Below are 13,709 nucleotides of genomic sequence, written 5' to 3' on the forward strand. Positions count from 1 at the left end.
CAATGGCTGTTCAGCTTCAGTTTCAGCAAGGTGTCATTTGGGTGGCAATTCACACTATAAATGAAATAAAAGGTGTGAGACATGGATGAATCTTTAAGTAAGCTGGATTTGCATTTCAAGGGATCCTTTCATCATTTATTCTCTTCTGCAAGGCTATATTGTATCTGAAGAGATTGAGTTTCACAGTCTAGTCCTGGGTTAGTCAAATAACAAGCCTTCTAATCCTTCCCATCTGCAGGGCTTCACTACAGCTAGATTCATACAAATATATCACATAATTAATTATCAGTTGCTTAAAACCAGTTAAAAATACAATTTGACCAAAGTCCTGCAGGGAGGTCTAGTATTTCACTATGCCTATTGCTTACTCCCTGAACTCCATATCACATCTTCCTGGTACTTGAGCCCCCTTAGTCTTCTGGGTTTTGTTCTACCTAGGTATTTTGTTGATTAATTTAACTCTTAATGGGATTAATAATTGGCTTCTGTCATTGTTTTCTATTTCTGAAAAGTTGCAAATTTCAAATAACATTTTAATAGCTTTCTCTACAAATCTACAGTTTAATTCTCTAAAACATACTGATAAAAATGTAGAGTCGAATTAAGCAAATTATTAGTGCAGGCAGGTTCTCAGAATGAAAACCAGAAGAAACTGTCTCTCTAGGTCCCGGATGTATACTTTGGCCCATAGGACTGCTTGACTTCCTTGACCTGCTGGAGGAGTGAGTGCACACACCTGATAATGTGTTGCAGCTCAGATGCTTTGAGAAGCCTCAAGACCACTGTCTATGTGCTTCTAGATCCCTGCTTTTGTTAGGTTTACTAACAATGTACATTGTACCTTCACAGTAGGGGTCATCATATGGCACGTATTATGATCTTTAAAGAAACCTTAAAAGTGTTCCACCAGTATGAAAGCTTATTTAGAGCAAGACACAATTTCAGCCTCAATCTGAAGAAAAGTTGTTTTCACAACATAAGCCCAGCCCAGTGCATGTTTGTTTGGTGTCCTCAGTAATCATTACAGCAGTTTTCACTGTTACAACCTATGCTGAACTGAAGGTTCACCTATTCTCAACCTATCCAACCTACCTATAAACTTGCTTGAGTCAGTTATAATACAATTTTTCTTCTTTGTTTTGTTGTAGTCAAAATGTATCTCATAAGATAAAAAGTTTAACCACTACATCTTTTTTTCTGCAATACCTTCTTGAAAAAAAATTACATAATTGCTATTTTGTGTACTTTGCCATTTATGAAGCCATATTACTGCTTTTTGTAAATATGATCAGCATTATTCTGAACTGTACTTTTTGCTATTTACAGGTGTTACTGGTGAACATCTTTTTGACCAATTTAAAACAAAAAATCTTTGTATAATATGTATTCAATAAATATGTAAGAAAAGTAATATGATGTTTTGAGTTATTGTATACATTTCAAGCACTGACAGTTGGAAAAAGTCTTAACAATGTTAGTATTCATTTTAACCCTAAGAAATGTATTGCCATTGTAGTGTTTCATTTTAAAAATAGTGTAGTGTTTCCTTTCAATATCTGATTTACTGCCACATCCTTTATTATTTCCTTTTAATCAAAAACACTAGAGCTGGTGCATTCTTTTCACAATCAGCACATGTAAAATCAGTAGATTTAAGGGAGACTGATCTTGGTGTGAATGTTATGCACTCTGTAGACTGTAGTTCTCAGATAGCTGTATTGTGGAGCAGGGGAGTGAAATTACAATGCTACTGTAGTATTTATCATTTTATTGTTTTGTTTACACTGATATAGATCTGAGGAATATGAAATGGTTTCACCAGATAAACAGTACATTTAGTGTACAAATAAAAAAGGAAACAGCACAAAAGGCTAAAAATCCCCAGGGACCAAATGTCTACCACATTAGTATGAAAACTGCAATATAGTTTTCACTCATCTGACAACATGAAAACTGACACAGTTAGGATTGATATACATAGGACTGTGTTTTTGTATACAAAGATTAAATAAAATGACAACCACAGTTAAAATACATTAAAGTGTAACACTCCCTTTCTCCCACCCTCTGACAATCAAAATGAATAAAAGCAGTAACCGTAGTAGTAAGGTAGCAAAATACATTTGGAAAACTAGAAGTTCAAGAAATTGCTTTTACACCTCATCTTAAACCCTTTCCCTAGATTCTGAATTCACAGCAGATTCACATTTAAGTCTTTCATTAAAGAAAGTCTATCTGGGGGTAGTGTAATAGAAGTTAAAGAAGAATGTATTTTAGTAAAATTTAATAAAATGACATCAATTTCACATTTTTAACTGCAGCTATAGTAAGTTCATTTGAGTAGAGACAAATCTCAGTAAATAACCTCATACAAAGAATTTGCCAGTCTTTAACAATACATTTTGCCTTCTTCTAATGGATCTTCTTTCCTTCTAACAAGTTCACAATGTTCTACAAATAGAAAAGAAAAAGAAATACAAAGTCCAGCATTACTGAATAATATTTTTATTACTAGCTTTATATTTGTTGAAAAAAATAAGAATATGTACCTGTCTTCCAAAAGCTTTTGCCATTTCTATCACACCTGCTCCAAACTAAAAAAAAATGTAAAAACTGCTTTAATATACAAATCTTCCCATTAACAGAAAAGACATCTACACAAAAAAGAATAAGCTTATCTTGCATAAATACTCTGTCGTACAGTATGTGTATATATATTATCCTAAAAAAAATGCATAGTTTTACAAAAGTGGTAAACTGTAAAAGTTTTTAGATAGTCTTAAATCTCTCTCGGTCCTCACTAATTTCAAAACAACAGAGCAAGACCAAGACATAAATGTATCTTAAGATGCGATAAAACGATAGAGTTAGATGACTATACAAAGGTATTTTGTAGAACAGTTTACTGCTCATTTATCCCAAGGACACTTTGGTTTCACTGCACTGTGGACTAGATTATGAGCTACAAAGAACAGATCAACTGTTACCTCATTCTTAATTTGGCAATCTGCTCCTTTCTCTAGCAGTAACTGGACAAGATCCTCGTGGTTGTTTAAGGCAGCAACCTGGAAAGTAAGACATTTAAATATATTGTTACTTACACAAATCCAACACACCTTTCACTTTTGGCCTTCTTTCCAGCCAATAAGTCAAGTGACGGTAGTTTGATACATATCTGTAAATCAAACGGAATGCTGGTCAATCAGTTTGCTAGTCAGGTTTGTAGTGTGAACAATAGGTATCTCCAAAGGTCAGTCAGTACAGTATGTTGAAACAGGGGTACATACAGTAGGTTGAAAATCAGAAAGTTGCTTATCAGGTGGGATCCTGGGTTAGCTGGTATATAGGTCAGTCTATCGGTCATTCAATTGGCAGATCAGTGGTTTGTAAGTCTGTAGGTGGGCAGGTAACTCATTCTCTCAATAGATTTTAGATTGGTAGAAACTTTATGTTGAATTTTGAATTACAATTCAAGAGATTACTCAGCACGTTATATCTGTAAGTTTCAGGCTTCTAGAATTGAATGCTTACAAGATTACTTACAGTATCTTTAATCGAACATTGATTTAATATGAACAAGTCTGTAAAATGTCTTTTTTTTTACAAAAGGTAAAATGTTTGTCAAAGAATTAAAATGAATTATATTTAAAATTAAAATTAATTTGTGCGTAACTGAGAGGGGGTCCACCACAAGTGTGTATATATATATAAACTATAATTAACATGTTTAGCTTAATTAAACAGCCTATAGCTTTCAAAAAGAAATTGTATTTTAATTTTATCAGAATCAGACAAATATCCAGCCAGTCATATTCCCTCACAGGCCTGTTTTTCATCATACACGTTGTAAAATAAATGGTTGAGATTAACAATGATGCAGAAAAGGTTTATAATGGTATTTATACCATTAACGGAGTCTTCCCATCCTTATCCTTCACATTAACATCAGCTCCAGCGCTAATTAAAAGAGAAGCAACGTCTGCATCCCCTGTGACTGCTGAGACCCTCATCAGTGGTGTCCACAGAGAACCACTGTCTTTAACATCAACCTAGGGCAAACATAAGGTGAAGATCAACAGAGATCAATGTCAAGACACATCGATTAAGGTCACAATCAACGGGAGAAAGTGATTATTAACAACTGAAGTCATTTCAAAAGAAACAATTAGAAGTGTATTCAAAGGTCAAATGACTTGTCTGTGCATGTATTTGTCTGTGCATGTATTTGACACTTCTAATTAAATGCTTTTAATATTTTTCATAAGAAAAATAAATATTGTTTGATGTATTTGTCTTTCATACATATTAACATACAGTATGTGTTTTGCCGTTTTGATATCATAATATTTGATATCATAATATTTTAAATGTAAACAATTTACTGTTGCTATAAAAAGTGAGCATGGCCAATACCCACAGCTTATTCACTTTATTGGGGTATTCTTACCTCCCAAACTACTATGTTATTTCAGCAAAAACTGATTATTTCTCCATAGTTTGCCATATTTTTGCAAATCTTGTTGTATAACACTTTTCCAGTGCATATTGCAAGAAATGTCGAAAAACAATTTTTCATCAGAAAATTATAATTAGAAGATACCTGTTTTTGCCTGCCTCCTTGTGAGAATTTAATACTATTCATATGAATTACACAGGCAAGACTTCACTAGGTCTGGGTTCCTGGAAGATATAAGTGTTTGACTAATGAATTCCATACCTTACAGCCATCATTTATCATGTAACTGATAACTGGCATCTGGCCTCCATCGGCAGCCCAGTGCATTGCTGTACATCCCCCTAAGTCATGGGTTTCCCAAGTAGCTCCGCATTTTCTTAGATACTTAATAACATCCAGGTGTCCAGCAAAACAAGCCAGCATCAGACTGTAATACCCAACAGAGCACAGAAACATTGACTCAGGAGGGGACCATTTTCCTTCTGTAAATTTTACACGTGCTTCAAGGCTGCATTTATTATTGTGTTCAATTTGTAATAAAGCAATGTAGCATACATTTTAGCATAATAAAATGCTGGTTCAGTATTTGCATTGTGCCAGCAAACATTCACAAGATTTGTAACAAACTCCCTTTGAAATTAATTGATAGGATAATGATGAAGGGATTAGATTCTGAGCTATTGAAAAATTATACTTGATGTAATAACCTGTTCTTTCCACTTGCATTCTGCAAGTTGACATCTGCTCCATGTTCCACCAAAATCTGAACTAGCCTTAAAAGAGAAAAAAAGGAATCCATCACAAGCTGAAGCTGCACTTTCTAAATTTAGATCACACTTAAAAGACATACAATTCTAGTTAAATATAAAAATTTCAAAGCACTCATATCAGATCTTGTGATTTGTGTATTAAAGATTAATTATATTGTTTAAAGTAAATATAAAAATCACCAGTCTCTTAATTAATTAAAAATTAAAGGTTATAATTTTGAAAAGTAATAAAATAATATTGTAATTACAACACAAATCATCACATTCTCAATGATGACTTTTGTAGCTTTAGATAAAGAATGGTTTTAACATCAAAACATCAATCAATCATCAATTACTGCAGTTGGCACATACAGTTTCATGAAAACAACTGTATATAGTTTTCTGTCAGAAGATGCAAGCTATCATGATTTTGAATAGTAATAAAATTAAAAAAAAATAATTAATAGAATATATCTATATGAGATCTAGAGTAACCAAAATAAAGAAAATCGAGCAAAAGCACTCAACAAAATAGTCTTGTACCACTAGAAGCTTGGTCTTTCAGCTCCCCCTACTGATAGTATTATATTATCCTCCTAAACAGAACTACTAAACCTTGGCAAGTTATTAGAAGCCATATAAGCTTATTCCTGCTATGGCTGTCAGCAACCCAAAGCCTATCCTAGAAGCACAGGATTACACCTTGGACAGGATACCAGATCCTTTGGAGTGCACATACACACTGAGACAGTTAAGAGACAGCCCAAGAGATTGACCTAGCCAGCATGTGTTTTGGAGGAAGCTGGAGAACCTGGATTAAACCAAGTGGGAGAAATACAGATAAACTGCAAAATTGAATCTAACCTGGTCAGACATGTGAGGCAGCAGCACAAACTACAAAGCTGCTTGACACTGCTAAATACCTAATTTGCCTAGGTATCATCAAGAATAAAATAATCCCAAACTTATTTTAACACAAATTGCTACCATTACATATTAGTTTGTATTACTATTATTTATTAATAACAAAATAATACTTATTGTTATATGTTGCTATTATTATTAATATGTATAATATGTTATGAATATCAGTAATGTTTATGCAGTGTACAATACTATGAATCGTTACACACTGTATTTACACAAAATTCAATAAATATAGCACCTGAAAAAGCCTTTTTGGGCAGCCACCATGAGAGGAGTAAATCCTAGTTTATCAGGAACATCCACCATCACAGTTCTTAAAAAAATAAAACAAACAAACAATTGCACAGTTTCAAATCATATAATCAAAAAAACACGAAGACCACCAATGTAAAGGGAGTATAATGAAAACTTCCTGTAGAGGAAGTACCATAATACATCAAGCAGCTTATAAGGATAAAAAGTTGCTTTTGTTATTGGATAAAATCAATTTCCTCCAGGGAAATAGTTTTTATGCTTTATTGTCAATAGCATTGTTTCAGTTCATTAGTCATCACAGGGTTAGACTCATTCAATTAATTTGTCAGTGTTCATTGTCCAAATCACCGACTTTTCCTTCAAGCTATTACTTTTTTTATTTATGCAACAAAAGATTTACAATTATTTTGATATGTTATAATCTTAGGAAATAGTGCTACAAAAAAACTAAGCATAAACCTCTTGAGCCACATGCAGTACACAAAGCACTTAGGAGGGGATTTAAACGCCACTGCTAATTAACATTGTAATAAAGCAACCATTAGGGAATTTTTACTGCAAAGTAATGCATGTTTCAGTAGGAATTTCTACTAATCTGTTTAACAAATTTATGTTGAATTTATGTTGATTGAGAACTGTATTAATGATTGGCACTAGATTTACTCGACTGACATATTTCCATGGGAATTTAAATGGAAATCTGCTTTACTCATGATAGTTTTTTAGAAGCTAATTTGCATGGGTAAATACACAGCTGTAAAATATTCTATGCTTTGTTATACAAGAAAAAAAATGTTTTTTTATGAAAAAATGTTTGGGTAAAAAGGTAATTTGTGGTCCTGAGAAACCTCAGATTGACAGACCCCAGTGGCAGGTTTGACAACACAGACTGGGCATAATTTGTTTGATTTTCCCCATGCAGTCTGAATAGGACACCTATTGTTGACCTTGGTAAAACTCTGAAAGAAGACACTGAATAGGAGTCATAGCATAACTGCTTATGAAGGTAACATAAGAAAATAAAAACGGTTACTGACAAGATGAGGCCATTTGGCCCATTTATGTCATTTGGTTGCTAGTAGCTAACTGTACTAAGTCAGTTTTAGTCACATTGTTCAAGATATAAAATAAAGGTTTTGAAAATCACCCACAAATAAATGATAAAGGCCTTGAGAGCCTTTCCTCACCCTGACTGCAGGACTTTGGTCACTTCCACTTCATCATCCATGTTCACTGCATGATGCAATTGCTTACCACTCAGTGGTTCTCCTAAATGTAGAACAGAGAAACAACTCACCACCTACTCTCCACACACATGTACTGTATGTTATCCAGAGGATGTGGTACAGTAGGTGAGCAACATATAATAAGCAACCAAAACAGTTACAACTTACGGCCCAGAATGTAACTGGTAACTGGTGACCCAAATTTAGGAATTTAATTTTGAACAGTTAGTTGGTAATGCATTTTCTTTCCATTACTGTTGCAGACATTGTATAAGAAATTAATTCTAGTTTAGCATTGGAAACCAGGGAGACACTGAACAGGATACCTAATTGGACATGCTTGACTTAAACTATCAGTTGCAAACAGATTGCTTTTGTTCTGAGGAAGCCACCCACTGGCTGAATTATTTTCCCATCCTTTTGCCATACCACTGTCTTAATATTTTGCTTTTTAAATTATATTGCGTATCTCGTATCATCACAGAGATTTTGTCTTTGACATTCATTTCTTGTGATATTGCAGTTAACTTTAATAACAAATAAAGTAAGGTAAAATTCTTTGGGTATCCTAAATCAAACATTGTTGTAACAAATACATAAATGTTCCCAAACATGTAGGTATTTCTCTAATAAATGGGAGAAATAACGGTTATTTTATTATTTAATAACAGATTTTTATTGTCATAATTTTAATATCAATATGGTTATTATCTTTATCATGAGTTCGCTGTACTTACTTGTGGTTGAAACAGACACCACTGGACTGTATGTGTATTCACCCGTTGGACTGGTTACTTTAAGTCTGAACTTGTAAGAAGTACTGGGCTCAAGCCCCTCAACAGTGTGCTTTGTACCATAGCCACTGAAAACAAAGGCATTCAAAAGCAAATCAAAGATATTTAGTTGTGAAAGAAGATGTTATAAACAAGTATTTAAGCATGTAAAGTGCTGTTTTCCATAATTTAAGAATGAATCATTTTTTTCTGTACAGGTCTAAGGGATTTGAAAGGCTGAGAAAATGTCCACTGATTACACCTGCAGGCTATCAACAAGAACAAATTATTTTTGTACAGTATATGATACATATTACTTTGTATTGCTTTCTTATTAATGTGTATTCAATACGAATGGATTAAAGTCTTGAAATATGCTACAGGACCAAGATAGATGGCTTCAAAAGATTAAAAACTGATCATTACATTTCATTTTTTTTATTGCATTAATGGTTTTCCATTATTATTAGTAACAAAATCTTCCATTAAAATTTAAAGGATCACTGTAACTATGGTGACATAATTTGGAAATGGATTAAATAAACCTTTAAAGTCTTCAAAGAAGACTGTTTCATTTAAATATTGGATACAGTATATGTGAGTGTGGGACAAATACTCACATGTAAATGTTGCCGTATGTGTGGGTCTTGGGATCCTCTTCCTCCAGGGAGAACCGAAGCCACTGCTCAGGAGGGCCAGTTTTCGGCTCTTTTCCTGCCTCATCCCAGTACAGTTCAATGCTGTGATGATTCACTTTACCGATGACAGGAGGGTCCAGCTTGGAAAGTCTTTGAAAGCCTTTAAAAAATATTTAAGTTTTGTCTACAAACCAAGGTAGCAGTATTGGTTCCATTAGAAGATAAGACAATAGACAGTAACACAATAGCAATAACAGCAACATGTAATAACATAACATAAATAACATGTAATCAAGTAATCAAAACTGTGCAAAATTCGGCAAACAGAGAAAATATAACAGGACAAAAACAGTGCAAGGTAATTCTTGGAACAGTGCAAAAATAGTACGGTTAAAAACAGTATGGTTAATGAATAAATATTAAATTTATTAATTAACCATACTATTTTTAACCATACTATTAAATGTATTAATTAACCATACTATTTTAAACCATACTATTAAATTTATTAATTAACCATACTATTTTTTTAACAAAGTGATCGGGACTCAATAACATGTCTAAAAGAGCAAAATATTATTAATCATGCACATAAAATCTAAAATAACCCCTTTTATCCACTCTTTGTAAAATACACTCTCGTACTCTCTTGGAGGAAGCACCAGATCCGGTGTATAAAGACTAAGAGAGTATTTACTTCCTTTATACCTAAAATCATTCAATTGTTGAACAATCAAAAAAATTGTTTGCAGGTAGGATTCTTATTATTCTGGGTGTTTTTAGACTTTACAAACTAATTGTTTGTTGTTTTTTTTAATTATATGGTACTGGAAGAGTTTTGATTGAGTAATGCTGTTAAATTGTTTTCTAATACGGTATAGTACTGTTGTAATATGTATTATTGTTACGTGTTTATGAGCTCTTTATGTTAAAGACAAATTCCCTTAGGGGCAATAAAGGTTAATTCAATTCAATTTGGTGAGAAACTGTAAAATGTGTATCATCAGAAACTGAGAAAGTCTATTAGAACTTGTTTATGCTGTTATTACTCTGGCTGGCTACCACAAGAGGTCAGTAAAACATAAATATTATTCAACGTTAGGATAGTCGGGAAATTAAAAGAAAAGCATTAGTAAATGCAAATTAATATAAACCACTCACTTGGGAAACTTCTCCTACCTCAAAGAAAAATATTTCTGAGAATACGCTGTGCTGTTTTTGTTGGTTTTTTTTTCAAGTAATTTATGGGTCTCTTGAGCGTGAAAGCACTTATTCATAGTTTATAAAATGTTTTACATTTTTCTTTCTAGTAATTTTCTTTATTCTTGTGGTCTAAACAAGGTAACTAAAGGCAGAGTAGAAAATGGATGCAAACAAATGAAGGAGGAAAAAAAGTCAAGTGCCTTACATTTACTTTTTTTGGAGTATACAGTATATACTGTACAAAGACTAAATAATATTCTGCTATCTAAAACAAAATGTATTATTATAGCAAAACCAGTAGTTGTACTATTATGGAGCAATAAATTGATACATTATTTCACTGGAAAACTACAGTTTAATTTGAATTTTTTTTTAGTACCATATAGATAGGAAGCTGTCAAACAGAAATTTGCTTAGCTTCTTCACTCCCACATAGCAAACAAAATGACCTAGTTACATTAACCATCAGTTCCCCACATCTTTTGAAGCATGAAAGAAATAATAATTTGGCAAACGTTAGCATCCAAAGATGCCTCAGGAAATAATTCCTATTAAAATCATTTGTAGAAGGCAATTGCAATACAGTAAAGGTACATATTTTTCAGCTAGGTACTGTTTATGCAAAATAGCCATTTTGTAAAAAACCCTTTTCATGTAATGTGATGATTTGCAGTAAATGGCAGGTTTCCATTCAGCAAACATTCATCTATGTAAAAAGTTGTCTTTTTTGTTCAACTAGCTTTTTGTTTAAGTAGTCATTTTCTAGCAATTTACCATAGAAAAAATGCCACTAATCATACAATCAGTCAGGTAGACAACAAAATACTTTTACTGTTCAATAAACTAGGTCAGATAGGCAGGCCTATGTAATGCAGGCCTATGGTAATGTAACACCTAGCATTTCAAGTACTGGCCATACAAATAGTAAGGGCATCTTCTCTATGCATGCTTCTCTGGTGCTTTGTTTGTAGGATGTTAACTATGCTTCACACATTTTTAGGTCAGTGATTATGCAAATGTCAGAATGCATTACAGAATGATGTTACCTGACAGGCATTATTAATATCTATCATACAATAATATTTGCCTATTGCTTCTGAAACACAGCAAATACTACAAGGATCAATATTAGCTTGCATGTTGACCATCCCAGAGAAAAATGGCTCTATATGTCCGTATATGAAAAAGGAAGTTTGATTATAGTTGGATAATTTGTACAAGAACAAATGAAACATTAGAAACAATTAAAAGCCATTCAGCCCAACCAGTTCATTTTGCTATAAGATAATTGATCGAGAGATTTCATCCAAGTATTTCTTTAAAGAAGCAAAGGTATTGGCTTTGGCAATATGACTGGTAACTTGTTCCAAACCTCTACAGCCCTTTGTGTAAAGAGATGCCTCCTGTTCTTAGTTTTAAATTCACTCTCACTTGTCTCATCGGATTTATGTTTCACTCTGAAGAAGTCCTTTGGGTTGATTTTGTCAATGCTTTTGAGAATTGTTAATGCTTGAATCAGGTCCTCTCAGGTTTTTTTTTGTTCAAGAATAAAAAGAGAATACTTTGAGAGGACTCGGTTCAAGTGTGACCAGCTTCTAGATTATATTAAAGGTTGAGAAAATACCTCAACAAAAACAAAAATAAAAGACAGATAAGAAGACAGGCAAACACTACAAGTGTTCAAAAACTATTACAAATCATCCTACTTTTACAATAAAACTCAAACTCAACAGTTGTATCAATAATTAAAGTTGTACATTTTAATTGTACGTAATTATAACAGACTAAATTCACATGTGCTAGCAACTTGCCTCGTCGTTACACGCAGTCCTAACATTATTCAAGAATAACAGCTGTTCTTGACATTTTCAAGAAAATAAAACCACTAGTTTGAATGGAGGAAGCATATGCCATTTGTGCCCGGTGAATATATGTATGGCTGCTTACACCCCGAGCTTGAGAATTTAAATCTGTTATTAAGAGTTTAAAACCACATCGGTATTAAACCATTTGTCTCGTCTCGGTGCTAAGAAAAACCGAGAGTGAATCAGATTGGGTTATTAAAGAGTTTGCATTACCTGAAGTTGCCATCGGTAAGATAAGGTTTCTGAAACTTTCCAGAGAAAAGCAGTCTGAACAGCGCGCAGAACAACAAACCAGTAGGTTTGTTGATGTTCCTTCTCAGCTCTTGACCCCAGTCCGCGCAGCTCCGATGCTGTTGACAATGTGGACGCCGGTTAGCGGTTGCCATGGGAACAACCTGCAGGGCACTTTCGCTAGTGTGGGCGCCGCTCTTGATGTACAGCGCAACATTACCGTGCCCGGGAGAAAAGGACAAAATATTCATGTCAGGGGTCTCTCTAGAATATTGGTTCTCGGTCCTGCTACCATTGCGTTTACTGGTCCTCGTTCTATCTGGGGCCTTAATCGCTAGTATGAATAGGTGCCTGTAATTCATGTTTGTTCATTCTTTAACTCAAAGTTGATGAAGAGTGAATCGCGTGATCCGCACAGCGTTGCTAATTGGTACCCAACTAGACACAATTTACAATAAGAACGCAATTCATGAAATCACCAGCCTTACTAAAATATTCAGTCAGGATATGGATTGACAGTACGTGTGGTGGCTTGCTGCATTCTGAACTTTTCAAAGTGTTGTTATTTTAACTGTCAGCTGTGCGGGATAAGATTTGAATATTGATCTTTTAAAAATATATTTAAACCATTAAAATGAAAGTTTCGGCAGCTTTTCGCTTTGAAGACATTTGCAAATAAAAGGGAACAGCCTTTAGAGAAAAAAAAACTTTTTTAAAACGTATACATTCAAGAAAACTCTCATTACGCAAATTGTAGCTCACTGCTATTCTTCTACGTCTTTACGTCTTTCACTGCGCCTTTTCATCCCTTCTGCTCCAGGGATTAAGGGGCCACATGATCACATTCAGAGTCACAATAGCCTCTCGCCTCTCCGGGCTGCATTCAGTGATCGGACACGTGTGACACCGCGGCGCAACAGTTCAGCCGGGGATAGGGTTACAAAGACCCTTTGCAAAAATAACCTAAAGCGCTCCAAAAGTAATTTTTGAAACAACCGTTCTACCGTTGGAGTTCAGGGTGATTCGAGGACATCGTAATTTTTTTGTTAGATTTTGCTCACCTGTTTTAGCTGGAATTGCTGGGCGTTCCCTCTTAGTGTTATCAGATATCAGCGCTGGATTATTTTCTTTAAACGCCATTCGGTCACCTGCACCAAGAATGAAACCTTTGTATCATCTGCAGTGAATCCGATATTTTGTGTCTCTCGCTTGTACCTGGTGGAGAGGCACTGTTGCGGAATCGTGGAGTCCTGCCCTTTCTCCTCATGACGTTCTCCGTGCGGAACCCTGGCAGCAATTTCACCAGTCTTCGGCAAGTTCGCAGTTTGTTCCTCGCATTAATTTATTAATAAAAGCACCCGAGCAGGTTTGAAGAGCTCTGCC

The 13,709-nt window shown here is 34.3% G+C and overlaps 1 protein-coding gene across 2 annotated transcripts; it reads right to left on the reverse strand.

The window, feature by feature from the left end:
- Positions 1–1,753: 1,753 nt before the first annotated feature.
- fank1 (fibronectin type III and ankyrin repeat domains 1) lies at positions 1,754–13,473 on the reverse strand. Of its 2 annotated transcripts, none has more exons than XM_015346782.2 (12): positions 13,388–13,473; positions 12,309–12,523; positions 9,010–9,187; positions 8,354–8,478; positions 7,578–7,659; positions 6,374–6,448; positions 5,164–5,229; positions 4,718–4,883; positions 3,906–4,049; positions 2,988–3,065; positions 2,550–2,594; positions 1,754–2,451 (listed from the first exon to the last, which is right to left on the reverse strand). In XM_015346782.2, exons 2-12 carry the CDS (start codon positions 12,319–12,321, stop codon positions 2,413–2,415), a joined length of 1,011 nt encoding a protein of 336 aa, XP_015202268.1. In that variant the 5' UTR covers positions 12,322–12,523; positions 13,388–13,473; the 3' UTR covers positions 1,754–2,412. The 2 variants fall into 2 exon arrangements, with proteins under 2 accessions (XP_015202268.1, XP_015202267.2); XM_015346781.2 differs by having other exon boundaries at positions 12,309–12,445; positions 13,388–13,471.
- Positions 13,474–13,709: the final 236 nt, after the last annotated feature.

The sequence above is a fragment of the Lepisosteus oculatus genome, chromosome 4, assembly GCF_040954835.1.
Source record: "Lepisosteus oculatus isolate fLepOcu1 chromosome 4, fLepOcu1.hap2, whole genome shotgun sequence".
Taxonomy (NCBI): Eukaryota; Metazoa; Chordata; class Actinopteri; order Semionotiformes; family Lepisosteidae; genus Lepisosteus; species Lepisosteus oculatus.